Below are 17,974 nucleotides of genomic sequence, written 5' to 3'. Positions count from 1 at the left end.
CGACCAAATATCAAGGTGTAGGTACAAGTTCTGTTGCCGACAATTTTGGTGACACGTAAAAACAAAAAAAAAAGGGGGCTAAGACCCCTCTATAAGTTCTCAAAGAGGCTTATGGTAATGCCCTGACCCTGAGATGAGGTAGTTTCCTTGCCCCTAAATTTTTACAAACAAACATTGAAAGACGAGATTCGTGGTGTCATCTATTATCCAATGTGAAAATCTTATCGTGCTCTAATGTATGATACGTACCAGATGACAAACATTGAAAGACGAGATTCGTGGTGTCATCTATTATCCAATGTGAAAATCTTATCGTGCTCTGATGTATGATACGTACCAGATGACAAACATTAAAAGACGAGATTTGTGGTGTCATCTATTATCCAATGTGAAAATCTTAACGTGCTCTAATGTATGATGCGTACCAGATGAATGATAGATTAGATGTGGAGTAAACAATCTAACAACCCCCCTAGTGTTTAGGTACACTGGTGCATATTGTAAATCCCTTCAATTATGTGGCTGTCCGAAGAACGGGAGATGCCTCAAAGTCATCGGTTGTACACATGTAGTTGTATATAATTAGTTACAAACACTAATCACGAGTTAGTGTACATATTCCCTTATGTCTACAACACTTGTCATGTGACATAAGGAGATATATCTTCAATTATAGGGTAGATTCTTTCTACTTGAGAACAAATTGATACACACTATAATTATTGAGGAATGCTAGTAACTTCTGATTTGGAACTTCTCATTTTACCTTCCCAACTCTCCCTCTCATCCTACAATGTTGAACAATAATCTGAACTATCTATTTTCTATTCACCCGTTAAAGATAAACTTTGCCCATAATCAACCTAATCCAAAATCATTTAGTCGCCTAATAGTTGTCCAATATATAATATACCATGTTCTTCAATTGAACACTAAGGCTTTGACAATGTTAATCAAACACTATTTGTGATTTAGTTGATTTTTTGCAAAGTTGATTTTTAAAAAGTGAACCGAAAAGTATATAATTTTAATCATGGTACAACATTGCTAAATGAGAAAGAGAATCGATATGGAGCGACTGAGAACGGTGGTAGGAGACATCACAGTCAAATAAGTGAAAACTTGGAATCTTAGGAGACATCCCAAACGAACTTGGCCCAAATTTTAACTTAGAACTTCCCGCTAAAAAGAATAAAAAAAAAAAAAAGAACCTCCAGAGACTCTTTTCGGGTAATGGTAAAATTCAGAAAATAAAAGGGACGAAGAGAAACTGATTGTACAAAATATATTAACTTGTTACAATATTGAATAGATATTTACCTCAGACCCCAAAATAATGGAGGCATCAATTTTTCTCCCAAAAAAATGTATCGTGTGGTTTAAAAATTACAAGGGAGGTAGCAATCAAAAGTAGATAACAAATTATACCCGAATTGAGAGAATTGTAGCCAAAATTGTTCCAGACAACCAAAGCAAGTGGACTGATTGTCCCTGAGAAGCGAAGTTACTGGGACTTGGTAGAGCGGATGTGATGGCGGCGGCGGCGGCAGGTGGCGGTGGAGCAAGTTTGGGGACGTCGCATGAACCAAATGTAACGTTACCACCGTTTACCTGCTCATAAAAGATAGATTGGAAACTTAGATGAATTTCATATTTGCAAAGTTATAAAGTTCTGATGGCAAATTTTGCGAACCTTGCAGTAAGTGATTCTGTCACAGCCACATGTCAGATGGCCATTGGCTTCATCCACTGCTTCTGAAGCTCCCCCACCATCACTTTTCTTCAACACAGAAACCAGAACAGGTTTAGGCAAATGCATGCAAATTTGACTTTTTTATGAAAGTAATTTTCGTACTCTCCTTTTCTTCCCATGCACTCCATTTTTCTCTAGTCATTGAATTGAACAAACCGCAGGAAAACTAAGGACAAATAAGAGGAGTGCCGAAGGAGAAAAGGGGAGCGTGTCACTACCCGTCCCTTTATCTACTTGACACTGTTTCCAGGAGTTTTCAACGGAAATGTCTCACTATATACCTCATAATAATCAACAGCAATGAAGTTCGGCCACCGTTTCCCGGCTGCTTCATAGCAAGTTTTCGACGCGCTTAGTAAGGGAGCTGAATTGTCCATGCAAGATGCTGATGCATTTGGAAGATCGCGGAAGAAGTTCACGAGAACTAATGATCTAGATTTTGTGCTCATGGGAGATGATTCAGCACGATTTGGACATGAACCAGGTATAATTCCTCCACTTCCATCTGAGAATATAGTACTCAAACAAAATTAAGGAAAATCTTCAGACAGGAATTAATCTTTACACGCGCATTAATAGAATGATATGTCACATACTACACATACAAAATTCAGGAAAATTTAGGAGCAAATATTAAACAAACAATCTGGTGAAGTGCTTGACATCTTGAAACGTTTTAAAATATAGGACTCACATTGATTTTCCACGACATAGTTCCACTCGTAAGCAATTCCCTCTGAAGCCTCCTTAGCTTTCTTAGAGGTGAAAACCACCAACCGCTGATTATTCTGGACCATATCATCGACAGTTGGCCAATCTTCCCCGTTCTTTGGCATCCGAGCAATTGGGAACCAAAAGTTTTTTAGGCCAGCTCCCTCAAAGACCTTTGTCAGGCCCGATGGAGATTCCACATAATCTTCAATAAAAATGGTGACAATCTCTGAGGGATTGGCTTCCAAAAAGGCTTTAATATCTCTCAGTGTGTTAATAGCAGGTTGCTGCAGAGAAAATTGGTCCACACAAGCAAGCAAAATCAAGAGCAGCAATTTACTTTTCAACCTTTAAAACTATAAAGTAAAGCGAGTAAAGGCTCATTTGGGATTGCATCTGCAGGAAACTTCTGCTCGTTCAAAACATGCTGAATTTTATTAAAAATCATCCTGAAGAAGAATATGATAGTTGCTTCTCCAAAAACGTTTCTAAGACCCAGAAGCACTTCTAACTGTTTCTATAAAACGCAGTAAGAAGTGCTTTTGGTTGTCAGAAAGAACTTTTAGCCATTCCACAAGCAATTCCAAACGGACAGAAATATTTAAGCATGATATTTTTCCTTTAATTCAAATTCAATTTGGCAAAAGCATAATTTGAAGCACTTACAAATGCAGTGAAGTTGTAACATTTGCCACCAGACGAGTGACATAACCAGATGTCATTGTTGAAGTCATACATATCCAGCATAAACCCTCGGACGCCATTCTACCATTCAACAACATAAAACACATGAAGGATCTTTAGCTGGTGTTTGTAAGGGAGATTCTGGTAGGACTGGCTGTGAAAGTGTTTTTCGTGATTAACAAGGGTGTGTGATTGGGGCTTTCAGTTCTAATCTGAATGTTCCTAGTGCTCTACATGCCCAAGTCTTATTGATCATCAAATCAATTGAGTTGGCTTGGCTTCATGCTTGGTATGTTGTTTGGATTGAAACAAATTCGAAGTTAGCCGTTCATTTCTTTAGTTGTCCTAATCTGGTCCCTTGGCAACTTCGGGTGGATTGACAAAATTATTTTGGAGCGACTTCGACTTGTGTCATTTAAAGTTTCTCCTATTTTCCGTGCAGGTAATCAAGTAGCAGATGCTTAGCAAACTATGGTGCTATTAACTCTAGTTTTTCTTGGTGGGATTCATGTCCTACTCTTATTTCTTTTTTCTGTCTTCGTGATTGGTTGGGCATGTCTAACTATCGTTTCATATAGGCTGTTTCAACCTTTATTGTAACAATTTTTTCTTCGATGTTTTGGCTACATGTCCACTCGTTTGTACTCTTCTCTTTTCCTTTCTAGTAAATTTTGGTAGGCTTGGTGCTTGAGGTTTATTTCTAGTTCATGCATATGCCAGATTTAAACGGTCAGCTATCCAAATATTCGATGGATTCTTTGAGTTCAAAATACTTTACTGAAGAAGTTGAGGTTCTATCATAAAATTAATTGGCAATATGAGGAATAGCTCGATTACTTAGAAGCACATGCAAGATCCATTCCTTCTCCAATGTAAGATTGATACTCTCAACAAGCGCCTCACATGTGTGGCGAATTTTTAAGCCTAGCACACTGACAACACAAATTAGGTGACATAGAGCACATGTGGTCATTGGCCTTCACATGACAACCTATTCTAATGTCATGTAGTAGTTGAGGTTTCACCATAAAATCAATTAACAATATGAAGAGTGATCCAATTTTTATAGGCACATATTTTATTATTTACATTTATTTATATAGATTGATACTCTCAACAACAACACACACCAAGAGTCGAACATAAGCCAGCTTGACCACATCAATGATCTAGCAAATTGCCACGTCATCAGGCATATATTGTTTTTGTCAAACCATGAAATAAGTAAAGATACAAAGGAAGGATAACCTAGAAAATCAAACATTTGCCTAGTCAATACTGTGGAGCAAAAAGTAATAACAAAAATCTTGGAGGCGATACGTAGATTTAATTTCAAAGAAGATAAGATTGCTCTCTTTAAATGGGTGTTCAAGCAGCTAACTATGATTGCTCAAAGCTCTTTTACTCGTGATATGAAAAAGTCAAAGATCAACTCCATCAAGTAAGTAATACCTTTCACAATCAATCAATGATACTTCCACCATTATCTGAAGATATTTTTTTCCTAATTAATATCTTGGGAATATTTTTTTCTCATTCATCCAACGAATGACACATCTTGGCCAATATGATGCCACCATGTGCAGGGCTACTCCCTACCCCTATGGTCGACCATTCTCCCTATAAATACCTCAATCTCCACCAAATTTTGGTAAGCTTTTTGCTACGCATACAAAGTCTTAAACACTCACTCTTTCAAAGACCGACTTAGGTATCAGAGATCCATTGGCTAAACTCCCAACCTCATGGACCCATGAGGCTTTGGTCTTTGATCAAAGGTGTTGATTGTTTTGTAGGTACAAATTCGTCAAGACTGAAGACGGCAGATTTTTGCTGCCACAAACATGTCCATGATTTGACTAGGGTAATGCTATCTATACATCTATTTTTACTGTCTACACATCCCTGTTAATTTCTAATTTTTAATTTTTTTCAATTTACTCGATTAGACGGTAGAAAGTTAAGATGAATGCTCTAAAGGTTAAAAAGAGTATGTTGCTCGCTCCTTTGACTACCGTTAGATTACACACCAGCCCACCTCACCGCTTGGCATGCAAGAACACAATTCCCGCTTAGTTTAGTCAAATTAGTTAGAGCCGTTGACTCTTTATCTTTACACCAAAATTTAATCATTTATCCGTAAATCAGATAAATACAGTGTAATTATTTCGAAAAAGAAAAAAAAAATCCAAGTTCCATATATACCAAAAACAAAAAACAAAAAAAGGGTAAAAATGCAGGGTAGAGAATACTTGAAGAAAAGAAACTTACCTTGAGTTGGTTGGCAACGGTATCGTTCTGGTTCATGGGAGCAATAATTAAGGAACCGGTGGAGGACCTGACTCCAGCTTGAGAGAAAGCGTTATGGGTGGTTAGCCATGAATACCGATTGAATGGTAGACCTTTCACCTTCAATTACCATCATTAATTACATTATTAACTAATCACCATTTGCAAATTAATTAACAACACTAAAACCAAACAAATGTTTAATTACGTAATTAGTTAAGGAAAAAATGATGACCTTTGATGTGGGACTCGTGGGTTGAATCCGGGTGCATCTGGGTCGGGTGTTGCCATTTGCAGCGCATGTTTGGCAGCTCGAACCGGCGTCGCAGTCGCTGTCTTTCGAACACGTCTCTCCGATCTGTTTGCCATTTAGGAAAAACCCAGAAAATTAATTTATATTCAGAATTGAAGATAATGCGAGCTAATTAAATGCTGTAAATAAATAAATAAACCTTGAGGCAGAAGAAGGAAGAAAATAAGCAAACTGCAATGAAGAGAGCTTGAAGCTGGAGATTATTTAATAAAGTTCCCATCTTTTGATATTCTCTGGAACCCTGCAATGGTGAAGTAACAAGAAGCAAGGGTAAAAAGGGTTTATGGGTTTGCAAGAAACGAAAGAGAGATTTTGAGAATGTTACCCAAAGGAGGATGCTTTTATTACCTCAAATTCCCAGGCTTCTCTCTGCTTTTTGTTCTTTGTTTTTGGTAACAATTTCAAGGTAATGGTTTATCTAGAGAGAGATGGAGATGGAGATTGAAACAGAGAGAGGGGGTGAGGAGGGGGAGATACAGAGAGTGGGAGAGTGAGATGATAATTATTTTAAATAATAAATAAATAACAGAAAATGAGATAGTGGCAGTTAATTGCGCTCTCTTCGCTGAGGAAGGTGTGGGGTTGGGATATGCTGGAATGTGGGGATGTTTTTGTTTGGATGGACTTTTCCTGAAGCTGCTACATCACAGTTTCCACAATTTTACAACACATGGGAATTGGAATGAGGGGAAGAGGAACGGGGATTGGGGAGAGAAAAAGAGGAACGGAGCATGGAAGGTGGAAATGTGATGGGTTGTTTGGGGGTAACAGGTCGGGAGGAAACGCGTCGGCATGCGTTCGGTGCGGAGCTCTTTTGTCACTTTAGCATCTGCCATTTCTTTGCTTTTTCTCTTTCCTATATATAATGATATATAATGATTTTTGGTACTCCAAAAATTTTTTTCTATACTCCTCACAAGTGTATTTTTCTTTCTAAATATAGAAAGTTTGGAGTGCCAATAACAATTCCCTTTGAAAAAATAATGATTAAGTATCTAAAACTTTCCAACCCTTTTAAACATTCTAAACAAGTATCTAACCTATTGAAAATGTCACACCACAGTGCACGAGGCCACACCTGTCTGCCATAGTTAACGCAAGTCTCGAGCACCTAAAACGTCTCCCGACTGCTGCTCTGATTGAAGGGCATATGTGATAAAGTCAATCGGCCAGTGAGCAAAGGTTGGAAACACTCGAGCTCAACCCAACAAGCCGACCAACCATTACAACTCCCTGCTCAAGAAAGGACCCTTGATCACGGGGTTCGGGGACTTGTAACGCTGGGTACTTTTAGGCCCAAACAATGGAGCCAACCAAGAAGCCCAATAAGAGAAATCGAAGCCCAAGGCCCAAGGGGCTTAAAAGAGGACAAGCCCGAGCTCAATGACTGACTGTCCTTAAACCTAGCTGACTAGAGAGTGCAAGAAGGACTACGACCGCCGCAAGCACCTGGGTAGACAGACAACTTTAAGTGACATAGATGCTTAAGATAAGACATAAATGCAATTAGAATGATGCTCAAGTTAACGAGATTAAATAACCGAGCGCTATTTTCAATCTTGATATCAATATAAATCCTAGCACTGCAATGGATGTAGCCAATTTTTAAAGGGTGAACCACTTATATCTCTGAGTTTAATTTGCTTTACTTTCGTACCAAAAGCCCTACAAGTATTTATTATTTTATTTTGTTAACATGCAAGTTCTGAGCGTTAACAAGTATGTTGCATGAAAAGAAGTTGCCTTATTACCTTTGGAGTGAAGTTGTCAACACAGCAGTCTATTTGCTCAATATATGTCCTACAAAGACAGTGAAGGACAAAACTCCATTTGAAGCTTTCAGTTGGAGGGAACCAGGAGTCAAGCATCTTAAAGTTTTTAGATGTGTTTGTTATAGTCACATTCTTGGACAAATGAGACACAAACTAGATGAATGCTTAATTAGAGGAATCTTTGTGGGATATGGAAAGACTGAAAAGGGGTATGGACTGTTTGTTCTTGACCCCAAGAAGATTATACTTTCCATAAGTGTTCTATTTGATAAAAATGCCATATAGAGTTGGGAAACTGAAAGTGAGAAGTCATTGTCATTTCCAATAAGCCTACAATTAAATGAGAATGCCAATTAATTTCAAAATGTTAAATGTAGTATGAATGCAAGATCACTAGTATTAGAAGGGAGTATTCCTCAAAGAACTATTTTTGAAGACCTTGTGATTGAATTTGGAAAACCTGTTCTTCAAATACCACTCTAGTGAAATTAAGATCATTGAGTGATGTATATACAAGGTGTAATCTCAGTATAATTAAACCAAAGAAATATGAAAATGCTGCCACTGATCAAGCTTGAAAGAAATTGAAATGATTGAGAAGAAAAACATGGGAATTGGTTGATAGACCAATAGTCTAATGTCATTTCAAGACAAAATTGAACTTGGATGGCACTATACAAAAGTATAAAGCAAGATTGGTTGCCAAGGGTTGCTCTCAAAAGCCAAAAATGGATTACAATGAGACTTTTGATCATGTTGCTAGACTAGACACTATAAGGACACTTAGTGCATTTGCAGCTCAAAAAAGTTGGAAAGAGTTTTCATCACAAATAGTCTCTGAAATTGAACCATACCATCCATATAGTCCCTGAAAATGATAATCAATCAATGTAGTCCCTAAATATGCGTGTTGCAAATTAATGTGGTCATTTCGTTAGAATTCCGTCAAAATTTCTATTAGTATGTTGATTTGGCATATATGTGGACCAACAAGTCTATTAAATATTATTACCACATGAATAAATTATTAAAAACTTTATAAAAACTAATTTAAAATCATTAAAACTAAATTCAAAATGAAATTAAAAATTAAAAGCTATTGAACAAAAAAAAAAATTAGATGTAGCTTTAGTCCTCAATCCTCATCTAATTAAATTAAACAATTAGATGTAACTTTAATTCTCAAACCTCATTGTTTGCAATCTCCATCGTCTTCTTCAAACACGTTGACCACGACCACCCTTCTCCGCTCACACCACCATCAGGACCTAGGTTTCTTAATTTGCTACCCCAAGCCACCATATTCCCTAACCGCACCCTACCCTGACATCGTTGTTGTCAATCTTTCCCCATCACTGTCAATCGTCGACCCCTTCCCTCCTCACCTGACCGTACCAACCCACCTCAACCCGTTTCCCTTCAACCCAATTGCCAACTCATCCCAACCTCGGATCGACACCAAGCCAGACACAACCACCAGTCCCCCATCACAACCCTTGATCCCAATCTTGAGATAGCAAGACAACCTAAGAACAAATAATTTTTTAGACAAGCTTGGATGACGTCCTCGGGTCGATCATTCCAAATGGTCTCCTCTGCCTCTAGCCTACCCATGGCTCTTTCTCCTTGCACGAATTGAGTCTTCCTCATCGTGAAAGTATATGCAGCTTTAACTGTTTTTGTTCACCAACTTTTAATTTTTTATATTTAATCATTTTAAATGATTTTAAATTAAAATTTTATAGAGTTTTTAATAATTTATCCATGTGACAATATTTAATAGACCTGCGGGTCCACATATGTGTCAAATTAGCATACTTCGACAGAATTTTAATGAAAAAATCACATTGATTTGCAACAACCATATTCAGGGACTACATTGATTGATTTTTATTTTCAGGGACCATCTTGATAATATGGGTTAATTTCAGGGACTACTTCAGGGACCATCTTGATAATATGGGTTAATTTCAGGGACTACTTGTGATAAAAACCCGAATTGGAAATTATATCAACTTGATGTTAAATTAGCTTTCTTGAATAGAGTACTAAATGAAGAAGTTTATGTGGATCAATATGAGAGATTCATTGTTCTAGGTTCTAAAGACAAAGTGTATAAACTCATAAAAGCCTTGTATAGTTTGAAACAGGATCCTAGAGCTTGGAATGAAGACTCAACTCTTGCTTAAATGTGGTTTTCAAAGAAGTCCTAGTGAAGCCACTTTGTACATCAAAACTAAAGAAGGAGGTAATCATTAAGTGTCTCTATCTATGTAGATGACATTATGTACATTGGAAGTAGTATGAATTTGATTAACGAATTCAAAGCTAACATGATGAAAAGATAAGAGATGACAGACCTTGGATTGCTATACCACCTTCTAGGAATGAGGATTGTTCAATTTGAGCATATAATCTTCACAAACCAAAAGAAATATGCACTGGCTCTTCTTGAAAAGTTTGGTTTGAAGCACTATTCTAAAGATCCTCACCTAGTGTTGCCTAGGCTGGTTAGGTGGCTGGCCATCGCCCCCGATTAGTTCCTAGGCATTTGAAAGTTAAAAAAGTGCACCAAGACTCGCTTAGGTGTCTGCCTAACTTGCCTATGTGCCTGCCTAAACCCACTTAGGTACTCGACTAGGTCACTATTCTCACTTGGACATAAAATCTATAATTTTCGTTTTGTATTTTATTTTTGTAATAAAATGTGAGAGACTTGTTGAATACTTGGATGAACACTCATTGTATGATTGTTCCCCATATTTTCAATATGTTCTAATACTTTATAATATATATGTCATTTTATTTTGCAATTTATGTATACAATTATGTGTTTTTTTAAGTATAAATAGGCCCTTGTTTATACATGTATAAGAAATTTACTTATATCCGCCTAGTCCACCTAGCCACCTAGGCGCTATGCCCTATCCCACCGCCTGACTAGAGCCTAGCGTCTTTTAGAACCTTGGTTTGAAGAATTGCAAGCCAGTGAGTATTCCTTTAGCAGGTCAATGAGAAGCTTAAGGAGAATGATGGAAGTGAACTTGTAGAAGAAGCAATGTATAGGCAAATTGTTGGGAGTTTGTTATATCTCACTATAACAAGCCCTGATATAATGTTTGCCACAAGCCTATTATCAAGATTCATGCGCAATCCAACCAAGAAGCACCTTGGAACTGTAATGAGATGTACCTGAGAATACTCAGGTACATCCAATGAACTATTGATTTTGGAATTGAATATGTTAAAGGGAACTTTGCAATGCTTGTGGGTTATTGTGATAGTGATTTGGGACGTAATGAGAATGACATGAAGAGTACGTCAGACTATGCCTTTACATTTGCCAGTGGCATTTTCTCTTGGACATTTGTGAAGTAACATAGTGTTTCATTGCCAAATGCTGAAGATGAGTATGTTAGTGGTTTAGAAGCTACAACTTAGAAGTTTGGCCAAGATTTATGCTTAAAGATTTTCGAGAAGTGCAAATTGATGCAAATCCCTTGTATTATGACAATCAATCTGCAATTGCAATGACAAAGAACTCTGTCTTCCATCAAAGATCAAAGCACATTCATAGATTGTAGCACTATATCATAGATGTCTTGTAGAACGTTATCAATCTTGTTTTCTGCAAATATGAGAAACAATTAGCAGACATCTTTACAAAAACTTTGTCAAAGGACATGTTTTATATGCTCAAGAGTTTGCATGGAGTCAAATCTGCAACAATCTTAGAATGGAGTGTTGAAGAATAAGCTTGTTGTAGACATCACTTCCTTGGAGTTCAAGATTTCCAAAAAACTTTCATTTGATTTTGTTCTCAAGTGTTCTTGTACTCTTAGTTATGGGTAAGATTAATTAAAAAAATCTTAGTGGCTTGTATTTTGCCACCTGCCATTTCTTTTATGTTATATTAGCAAACCATGATCATGTGGGTATTTTTTTACTGTTGGCTCGTGTAGAGTCACAACAGCCACTTTTGTGATCTTGTAAAGCACACACTTCATATGAGAGTGAGTAATCGAATCCAATAGAGCATTGAGGAGCAATGAACTCCTTATTCATTCTCTTTGCAATTCTCAACGCTCTATCTCTTCATTCCTTTCGAAACAATTCCCAATTTCAAAGATTTGAAACCTACAAATACTAACAAGAAATGAGTAGACGTATAGTTCAACCTATTATGTACATACATGTCTAAAATGTAGAGAATTCTGAATATGTATGTTTGCATATGACCGTTGTTAGGGGTGGCATACCTCAATATGTTTCTGTTTAGATTCTATTAACTATATCAAAGGAAACTTCATATTGTAGATTCATCAATAGTTGATAAAATTTATTACTAAGAGAGAAGTTTTGAGAAAATGTAGATGTCAAATTCAAATAGTTTGGGATCACCAACCAAGCCTCAGAAGGGCACACGATGAAACATCTAATGATGACACAATACTTTAAGAAAGTTTGGGAACAGCTCACTGTGTTTCCCACTTACACCCTTACTCGGGTTCCACAAACAGTTTGAAGTCTCAATCAGATCACCGAACAAAACCTCACAAGCTGAGGATTATTTCAGTTGTTTAGCAGTCCAATTTTCCTCAGCTACGCTCATAATGACGACTTCCATGCTCTTTAGCATGAGAGGGTAAACCAATTCCTCGACACCTATATAGGTTTGTTTTCCAATGCGAGATGATAAAATAATTGCTCTCCAGTGCGAGAGGGTAAACTAATTCCTTGACACCCATCTGGGTCTGCTCTCTAGTGCGAAATGATAACTTAATTGATCTTCAGTGCGAGAGGGTAAACCAATTCCCTAATACCCATATGGGTTTGCTCTCTAGTGTGAGAAGATAAACTAATTGCTCTCTAGTGCGAGAGGGTAAACCAATTCCCCAACACCCATATGGGTCTGCTCTCTAGTGCGAGAGGATAAGCTAATTGCTCTCCGGTGCGAGAGGGTAAACTAATTCCCTAACACCCATCTAGGGTTGCTATCTAGTGCGAGAGGATAAACTAATTGCTCTCCAGTGCGAGAGGGTAAACTAATTCCCTGACATTCATCTAGATCTGCTTGCCAGTGAGAGAGGATAAACTAATTGCTCTCCAGTGCGAGAGGGTAAACTAATTGTTGTCCAGTGCGAGAAAGCCACACAGTTCAAAATATCGACTACTCGAAGACCAACCAAGTAGTAAATGGTTGGGGGCAACAACCAATTCGCACTTAACAGTTCGCTCATTCGTCATTTTATCTTCATCAACTCTGATCTTGGCAGCTTTTTCCTTAATTGCTCCGTCTACGGCAGCTGAGAAATCAAACTTAAACAGTTTCCACATTCTTGGCAAGCAGCCCAGACGTGGGAGCCTAAACCATGGCCCATGCCACGCCACTTCCTCGGCCCATGCTGAGCTAGCCCTTGACTTCAGTCAAGCCGATCAGCATAAGTTGTGGCCATTGCCACACCATCTCCTCGACCTATGCCAAATTGACTCCTGACCCTTGTTAGCCAACGTGTCGCACCACCCCTACGGCTGCCCCGTGGTAGCACCACTTAAGAAGAAGACAAAGAAAATTAAGTTTTTCTTACATTGGTGCGGTGCGGATAAGACAAAGAAATTAACGAAAGACGGTTCTTTGCACGAGCAAGCCAAGAAGAGTGCTAGAGGAAGGGGAACAAATATCCTTTAGCTTTCTCTATTTCTTGTAGGGATAAATAATTGCTCTCTGAAGTTGATTTAATCCTCTACTTAAGGTAGGCTTAAATAGGCTTTGGAGACGATTTATTTCCTTTCATGCGAGAGGATAAATCCTACGAGGGATATATATATATATTTATATTTATTTATTTATTTATCCAAAGGTTGGTCTCAAAGTAAAAGATCATTTAATGTACCAAAGGCCACTTGATCCAAACCTCAAATAAGACTAGTTAATTTTTCTAACAATGACCATAAGTGATTCACTCTTAATCACCACTTAAAATTTTTGGGATATTACACAAGTGGGAATCTGTATCAAAGTTGTAGATCTCTATAGTTGCTGCCCATTCTTGCGAGCAGACTAGCAGGTAGGGGGCATTTGTGGAGCCAAAAAATAATCAAGAAAATTATGGAGGCAACATGTGTACTTTTGGGTAAAAGGACAAAATTACCCTTGAGGCACACCAGGATTCCTACGTGCATGCAATGGACAATAACGACTTAATCAAGAAAGAGTCAAAGGTCATCAAAATGGTATTTATTCAAAACCCTCTCATCACTTCTCATCAAATCCTCACTCAAAATGTAACTCCCAATTTTCCTATTCAATTTGGGATTAATTGCCAAGTTAATTGCAATATATTATTTCATATAATATCTTGCAATTACACTCACAATTTGACCATATATGGCCGACCTTATTCTCCAAATAGGGTCGGTCACTCCCCTATAAATAGCCATGTTTTCCCACTAAAATGCTAGGCTATTCTCTCCCCCAAAAATTCCTAAACACTTTCTCTCTCAAAATTATAACTTTGGCATCGAAGATTCTTCGGCCAAAGCGCCCCCCCCCCCCCCGCCCAAAAAAAATCATCGTGGGCGCATGAGGCTTTTGGCCTTAATCTTAGGTGTTATTATTTTGCAGTTGCATTTTCGTCAAAGGAGAAGACGGCGGAAATTTGCACACATGATATTTAAAATTATTCTAATTCTTAACTTCTCATCTTCATACTAACTCATGTAAATTAAAATAAATTACCAACGACTTCTTATGTGTTTACTATCAGATATATGAGATCAAAATATGTGGCTCCCTGACCAACAATTAGATTGATTAGGTGGTAGTTGATCATATCCTCATTCCCCCCACACCCCTTCCCACCCCCCCCCCCCCCCCCCCCAAAAGAAAATTTTTGACTTCTTTGATTTATGACTTTCCTTGTTGGTTCTCGAGTTGTTATCGTAAGTATAATTTTCATTCCTCCCACCCATTCCTGATTAGTAAACATGTTCGAGAGTTGATTTTAAAGAACGCCGCCATATATTACACTCGGATAATATTTGACTACTTACATGTATGAAGCAAGTATTCCTTATATGACAACATGACATCATTTCATCCTACAAACATAATAATAAAAACTTTTTATCATCATCCCAAAGCATTCAATTTGGTTGATGTTTTTACAAGAGGTTTCATGTCGGCCGGGTTCTCTATGTGGAAGTTTTCAAGTATATAACCTTTTTGACCTTAGAGGCCTTCCACAAGTTCATTGGCCCATTTGATGGAAAAACAAAGAACACAACAAAATTTCTTTGGCCAATTGCCTTGCAATTTGTAGTTTTGTAATCGATACAAGAAGAAAGTGGGTAATCACGGGAATACCATCCAATTATAGAGAAAAGAGAAGCAAAATGTCCCCCACTTAAAAAATGCTTTACAAAAAGATAAGATGAATGCCAAACTTGCTTTTGCAAACACTCATTTTAGTCACTATGCTAGTATGCTTTGGGGGTCCAAGTTCCTTCTTTGCACGTTGGAATTAAACCATGAATATATATATATATATATATATATATATATATATATATATTTAGAGCCAACGAATATTGTATCACACAATGTCATTGCATTGCTCATCAATGGCTACTCTAATGCTCCTGCAAATTGTATGCACAATTGTATCTGCAATCGCTCACCTCAATTCAGTTTCTGCACAATCCCATGCTTACATTATCCACATGGACTCGTCCGCCATGCCCAAAGCCTTCTCCGGCCACGAAAGGTGGTACTTAGCTACCCTTTTATCCATCTCGGATAGTGCTAAATCCTCTAATAGTACCACAAAGATCATCCATACTTATACTAATTCTATCCAAGGCTTTAGTGCAGTTCTTACACTTTCAGAACTTGAAGCCCTCAAAAAGTGCCCTGGCTTCGTTTCTTTTGCTCATGATGGCCCCCTCAAACTCCAAACTACCCACACTTCGCAGTTCCTTGGTCTGACTTCCTCTTCTGGTGCCTGGCCTGCTTCGAATTATGGCGAAGGTGTCATAATTGGTTTGCTTGATACTGGAGTTTGGCCTGAGAGCGATAGCTTCAAGGATGAAGGAATGACTGAAGTCCCTTCTAAATGGAAAGGCAAATGTGTGTCTGGCACCCAATTCAACTCTTCCTTGTGCAACAAAAAACTCATTGGAGCCAGGTTTTTCAACAAAGGCTACATTGCCAACAATCCTGAGGAGACCATCACGATGAACTCACCCCGTGACACAGATGGACATGGAACTCACACTGCATCCACCGCCGCTGGTCATGATGTAAAGGGCGCATCCTATTTTGGCTATGCTACTGGCACGGCTAGAGGCGTGGCACCAAGAGCTCGAATAGCTATATACAAAGTGGTTTGGTTTAACATTGCATATAGATCCGATATACTTGCTGCTGTAGACCAAGCAATATTAGATGGGGTGGATATATTGTCAATCTCCTTAGGTTATACGTTAGATGACCATTTTTTGGATGATGACACAATTGCAATAGCAACTTTTGCAGCCATGAACAAGGGAATTTTTGTTGCAGCTTCAGCAGGAAATGATGGCCCTTCGTATGGGACATTACTCAATGGAGCACCTTGGGCAGCGATAATAGGCGCAGGCACTATAGACCGCGAATTTCAAGGAATTTTAACGTTGGGAAATGGTGTTCAAATCACCTTCACTACATTGTATCCAGGCAACTCCTCTAGAAGCAAACTGCCAATTGTTTTCGTGGACGGATGTCAAAGCGTAAAGGAACTGATGAAACTTAAGAACAAGATTGTAGTGTGTAAAGACAATTTGAGCATGAGTGATCAAGTTGAAAATGCTAACTCCGCAAAAGTTTCAGGAGCTGTCTTTGTTACGAATTTTACCCTTTCAGAGTACTACACTCGAAGCTCGTTTCCAGCAGCATTCATCGGTCTGAAAGATGGTGAAAATGTCATAAACTATATCAAGAAGAGTAAAAATCCCACAGCAATTTTGGAATTCAAAAAGACAGTACTCGGCACGAAGCCAGCACCAAAAGTAGACGATTACAGCTCTAGAGGGCCATTTCCGAGCTGCCCGAGTGTCTTGAAGCCGGACATTTTAGCCCCAGGTTCATTAATCCTAGCGGCATGGACCTCAAATAATTCAGTGGCACAAGTTCAGTCAGGCTCCTTGTTCAGCAAATTTAATGTTGTATCAGGCACTTCAATGGCTGCTCCTCATGTGGCAGGTGTGGCTGCTTTCATCAAACAAGTACACCCTGATTGGAGCCCCGCTGCGATTCGATCAGCCCTCATGACCACAGCCAATCCATTAGACAATGAACAAAATCCCATCATAGATGCTCAGAGTAATCTCCCTGCAAGCCCCCTAGACATTGGAGCAGGACACATTCGTCCGAACAAGGCAATTGACCCGGGACTAATCTACGATGCAACGGCACAAGATTACATAAACCTTCTCTGTGCAATGAATTACACATCAAAAGGAATACAAGTGATCACTGGGTCCAAAAACAACTGCACCGACCGTTCAATTCATCTTAATTACCCTTCTTTCATTGCTTACTTTAACAGTGAGGGTTCAAATTCGAGTGCAAAAGTTGTACAAGAATTTAGGAGGACAGTGACAAATGTGGGAGGGGAAAAGTCTAGTTATACTGCGAAATTGATGGCGATGACGGGTTTGAAGGTGAAGGTCGAGCCACAGAGATTGGTGTTCAAGAAAAAGTATGAAAAGCTAAGTTATAAGGTCACTTTGGAAGGTTTAAAATTGTTGAAAGAAGATGTGGTCCAAGGCTCATTGATTTGGATAGATGATGGTGGAAAATACGTTGTGAGGAGTCCCATAGTGGCCACTAACATTGTGCCAAATGATCTATTGTAAGATATTATTTCAAATGCTACATTTTCTCAAAAACTTGCCTGCAAATTAGAGGCAACTAAAATTTGAGGCCTAAAAATATTATGATCAAAATAAAAGAAATGATGTTCTCGTACCTGTTTTATCTTCGAACACTCCTAAACTTTGATTCTATCAGTTGATTTTGTTTTGATTTATTCTGCCAAAATAGAGTTAATTTCTTGATATTTTCATCTCCCAATCGGAGGATTTATATAGGAATACAAGCAATGATGATCAGGTATGAAACCAGTACAAGAAGTCATAAAAACCTGCTATGAAACTACTGCCTATATCTAAATTTACTGCTTACAACTACTCTATTAATTACAATGGATTTCATGTCTGATTTCCTAATTCTTTAGTCAACAATGGCTGCTTCAGTTAACACTTTAGTCAACAATGGCTGCTTCAGTTAACACTCCCCCTCAAGTTGGTGCATAAATATCTCGAATGCCCAACTTGCTGAGTGAAAGATGGAAAATCCTACTTGACACTGCCTTTGTTAAAATATCTGCTAGCTGGTCATCACTCTTCACG

General features: G+C 38.3%; 2 protein-coding genes across 2 annotated transcripts; one reads left to right on the top strand and one right to left on the bottom strand.

Moving 5' to 3' along the window:
- Positions 1-1,265: 1,265 nt before the first annotated feature.
- Positions 1,266-6,607, bottom strand: LOC103935138 (PI-PLC X domain-containing protein At5g67130). Its single transcript, XM_009344895.3, has 9 exons — positions 6,099-6,607; positions 5,890-5,991; positions 5,673-5,795; positions 5,420-5,557; positions 3,131-3,229; positions 2,448-2,751; positions 2,035-2,258; positions 1,694-1,780; positions 1,266-1,611 (listed from the first exon to the last, which is right to left on the bottom strand). Exons 2-9 carry the CDS (start codon positions 5,968-5,970, stop codon positions 1,423-1,425), a joined length of 1,245 nt encoding a protein of 414 aa, XP_009343170.2. The 5' UTR covers positions 5,971-5,991; positions 6,099-6,607; the 3' UTR covers positions 1,266-1,422.
- An 8,311-nt stretch (positions 6,608-14,918) lies between these two features.
- LOC103937736 (subtilisin-like protease SBT1.9) lies at positions 14,919-17,531 on the top strand. The gene has a single exon (XM_048571340.1). It carries the CDS (start codon positions 15,125-15,127, stop codon positions 17,417-17,419), a length of 2,295 nt encoding a protein of 764 aa, XP_048427297.1. The 5' UTR covers positions 14,919-15,124; the 3' UTR covers positions 17,420-17,531.
- Positions 17,532-17,974: the final 443 nt, after the last annotated feature.

The sequence above is a fragment of a genome, unplaced genomic scaffold (genome assembly GCF_019419815.1).
Source record: "Pyrus x bretschneideri cultivar Hongxiangsu unplaced genomic scaffold, Pyrus_bretschneideri_v1 Contig59, whole genome shotgun sequence".
NCBI lineage: Eukaryota > Viridiplantae > Streptophyta > Magnoliopsida > Rosales > Rosaceae > Pyrus > Pyrus x bretschneideri.
Note: the sequence above shows the minus strand (reverse complement) of the source record. Positions and strands in the feature narration are given on the sequence as shown.

Bases quoted from the DNA above. Each gene is read 5' to 3' on its own strand.
- LOC103935138 (XM_009344895.3), bottom strand. From the start codon at position 5,970: ATGGGAACTTTATTAAATAATCTCCAGCTTCAAGCTCTCTTCATTGCA. The intron at 2,752-3,130 runs GTAAGTGCTTCA...TTTTCTCTGCAG, and splicing joins GTTACAACTTCACTGCATTT to CAACCTGCTATTAACACACT. The intron at 1,781-2,034 runs GTATATAGTGAG...TCTGTGTTGAAG, and splicing joins TTGCTGTTGATTATTATGAG to AAAAGTGATGGTGGGGGAGC.
- LOC103937736 (XM_048571340.1), top strand. From the start codon at position 15,125: ATGTCATTGCATTGCTCATCAATGGCTACTCTAATGCTCCTGCAAATT.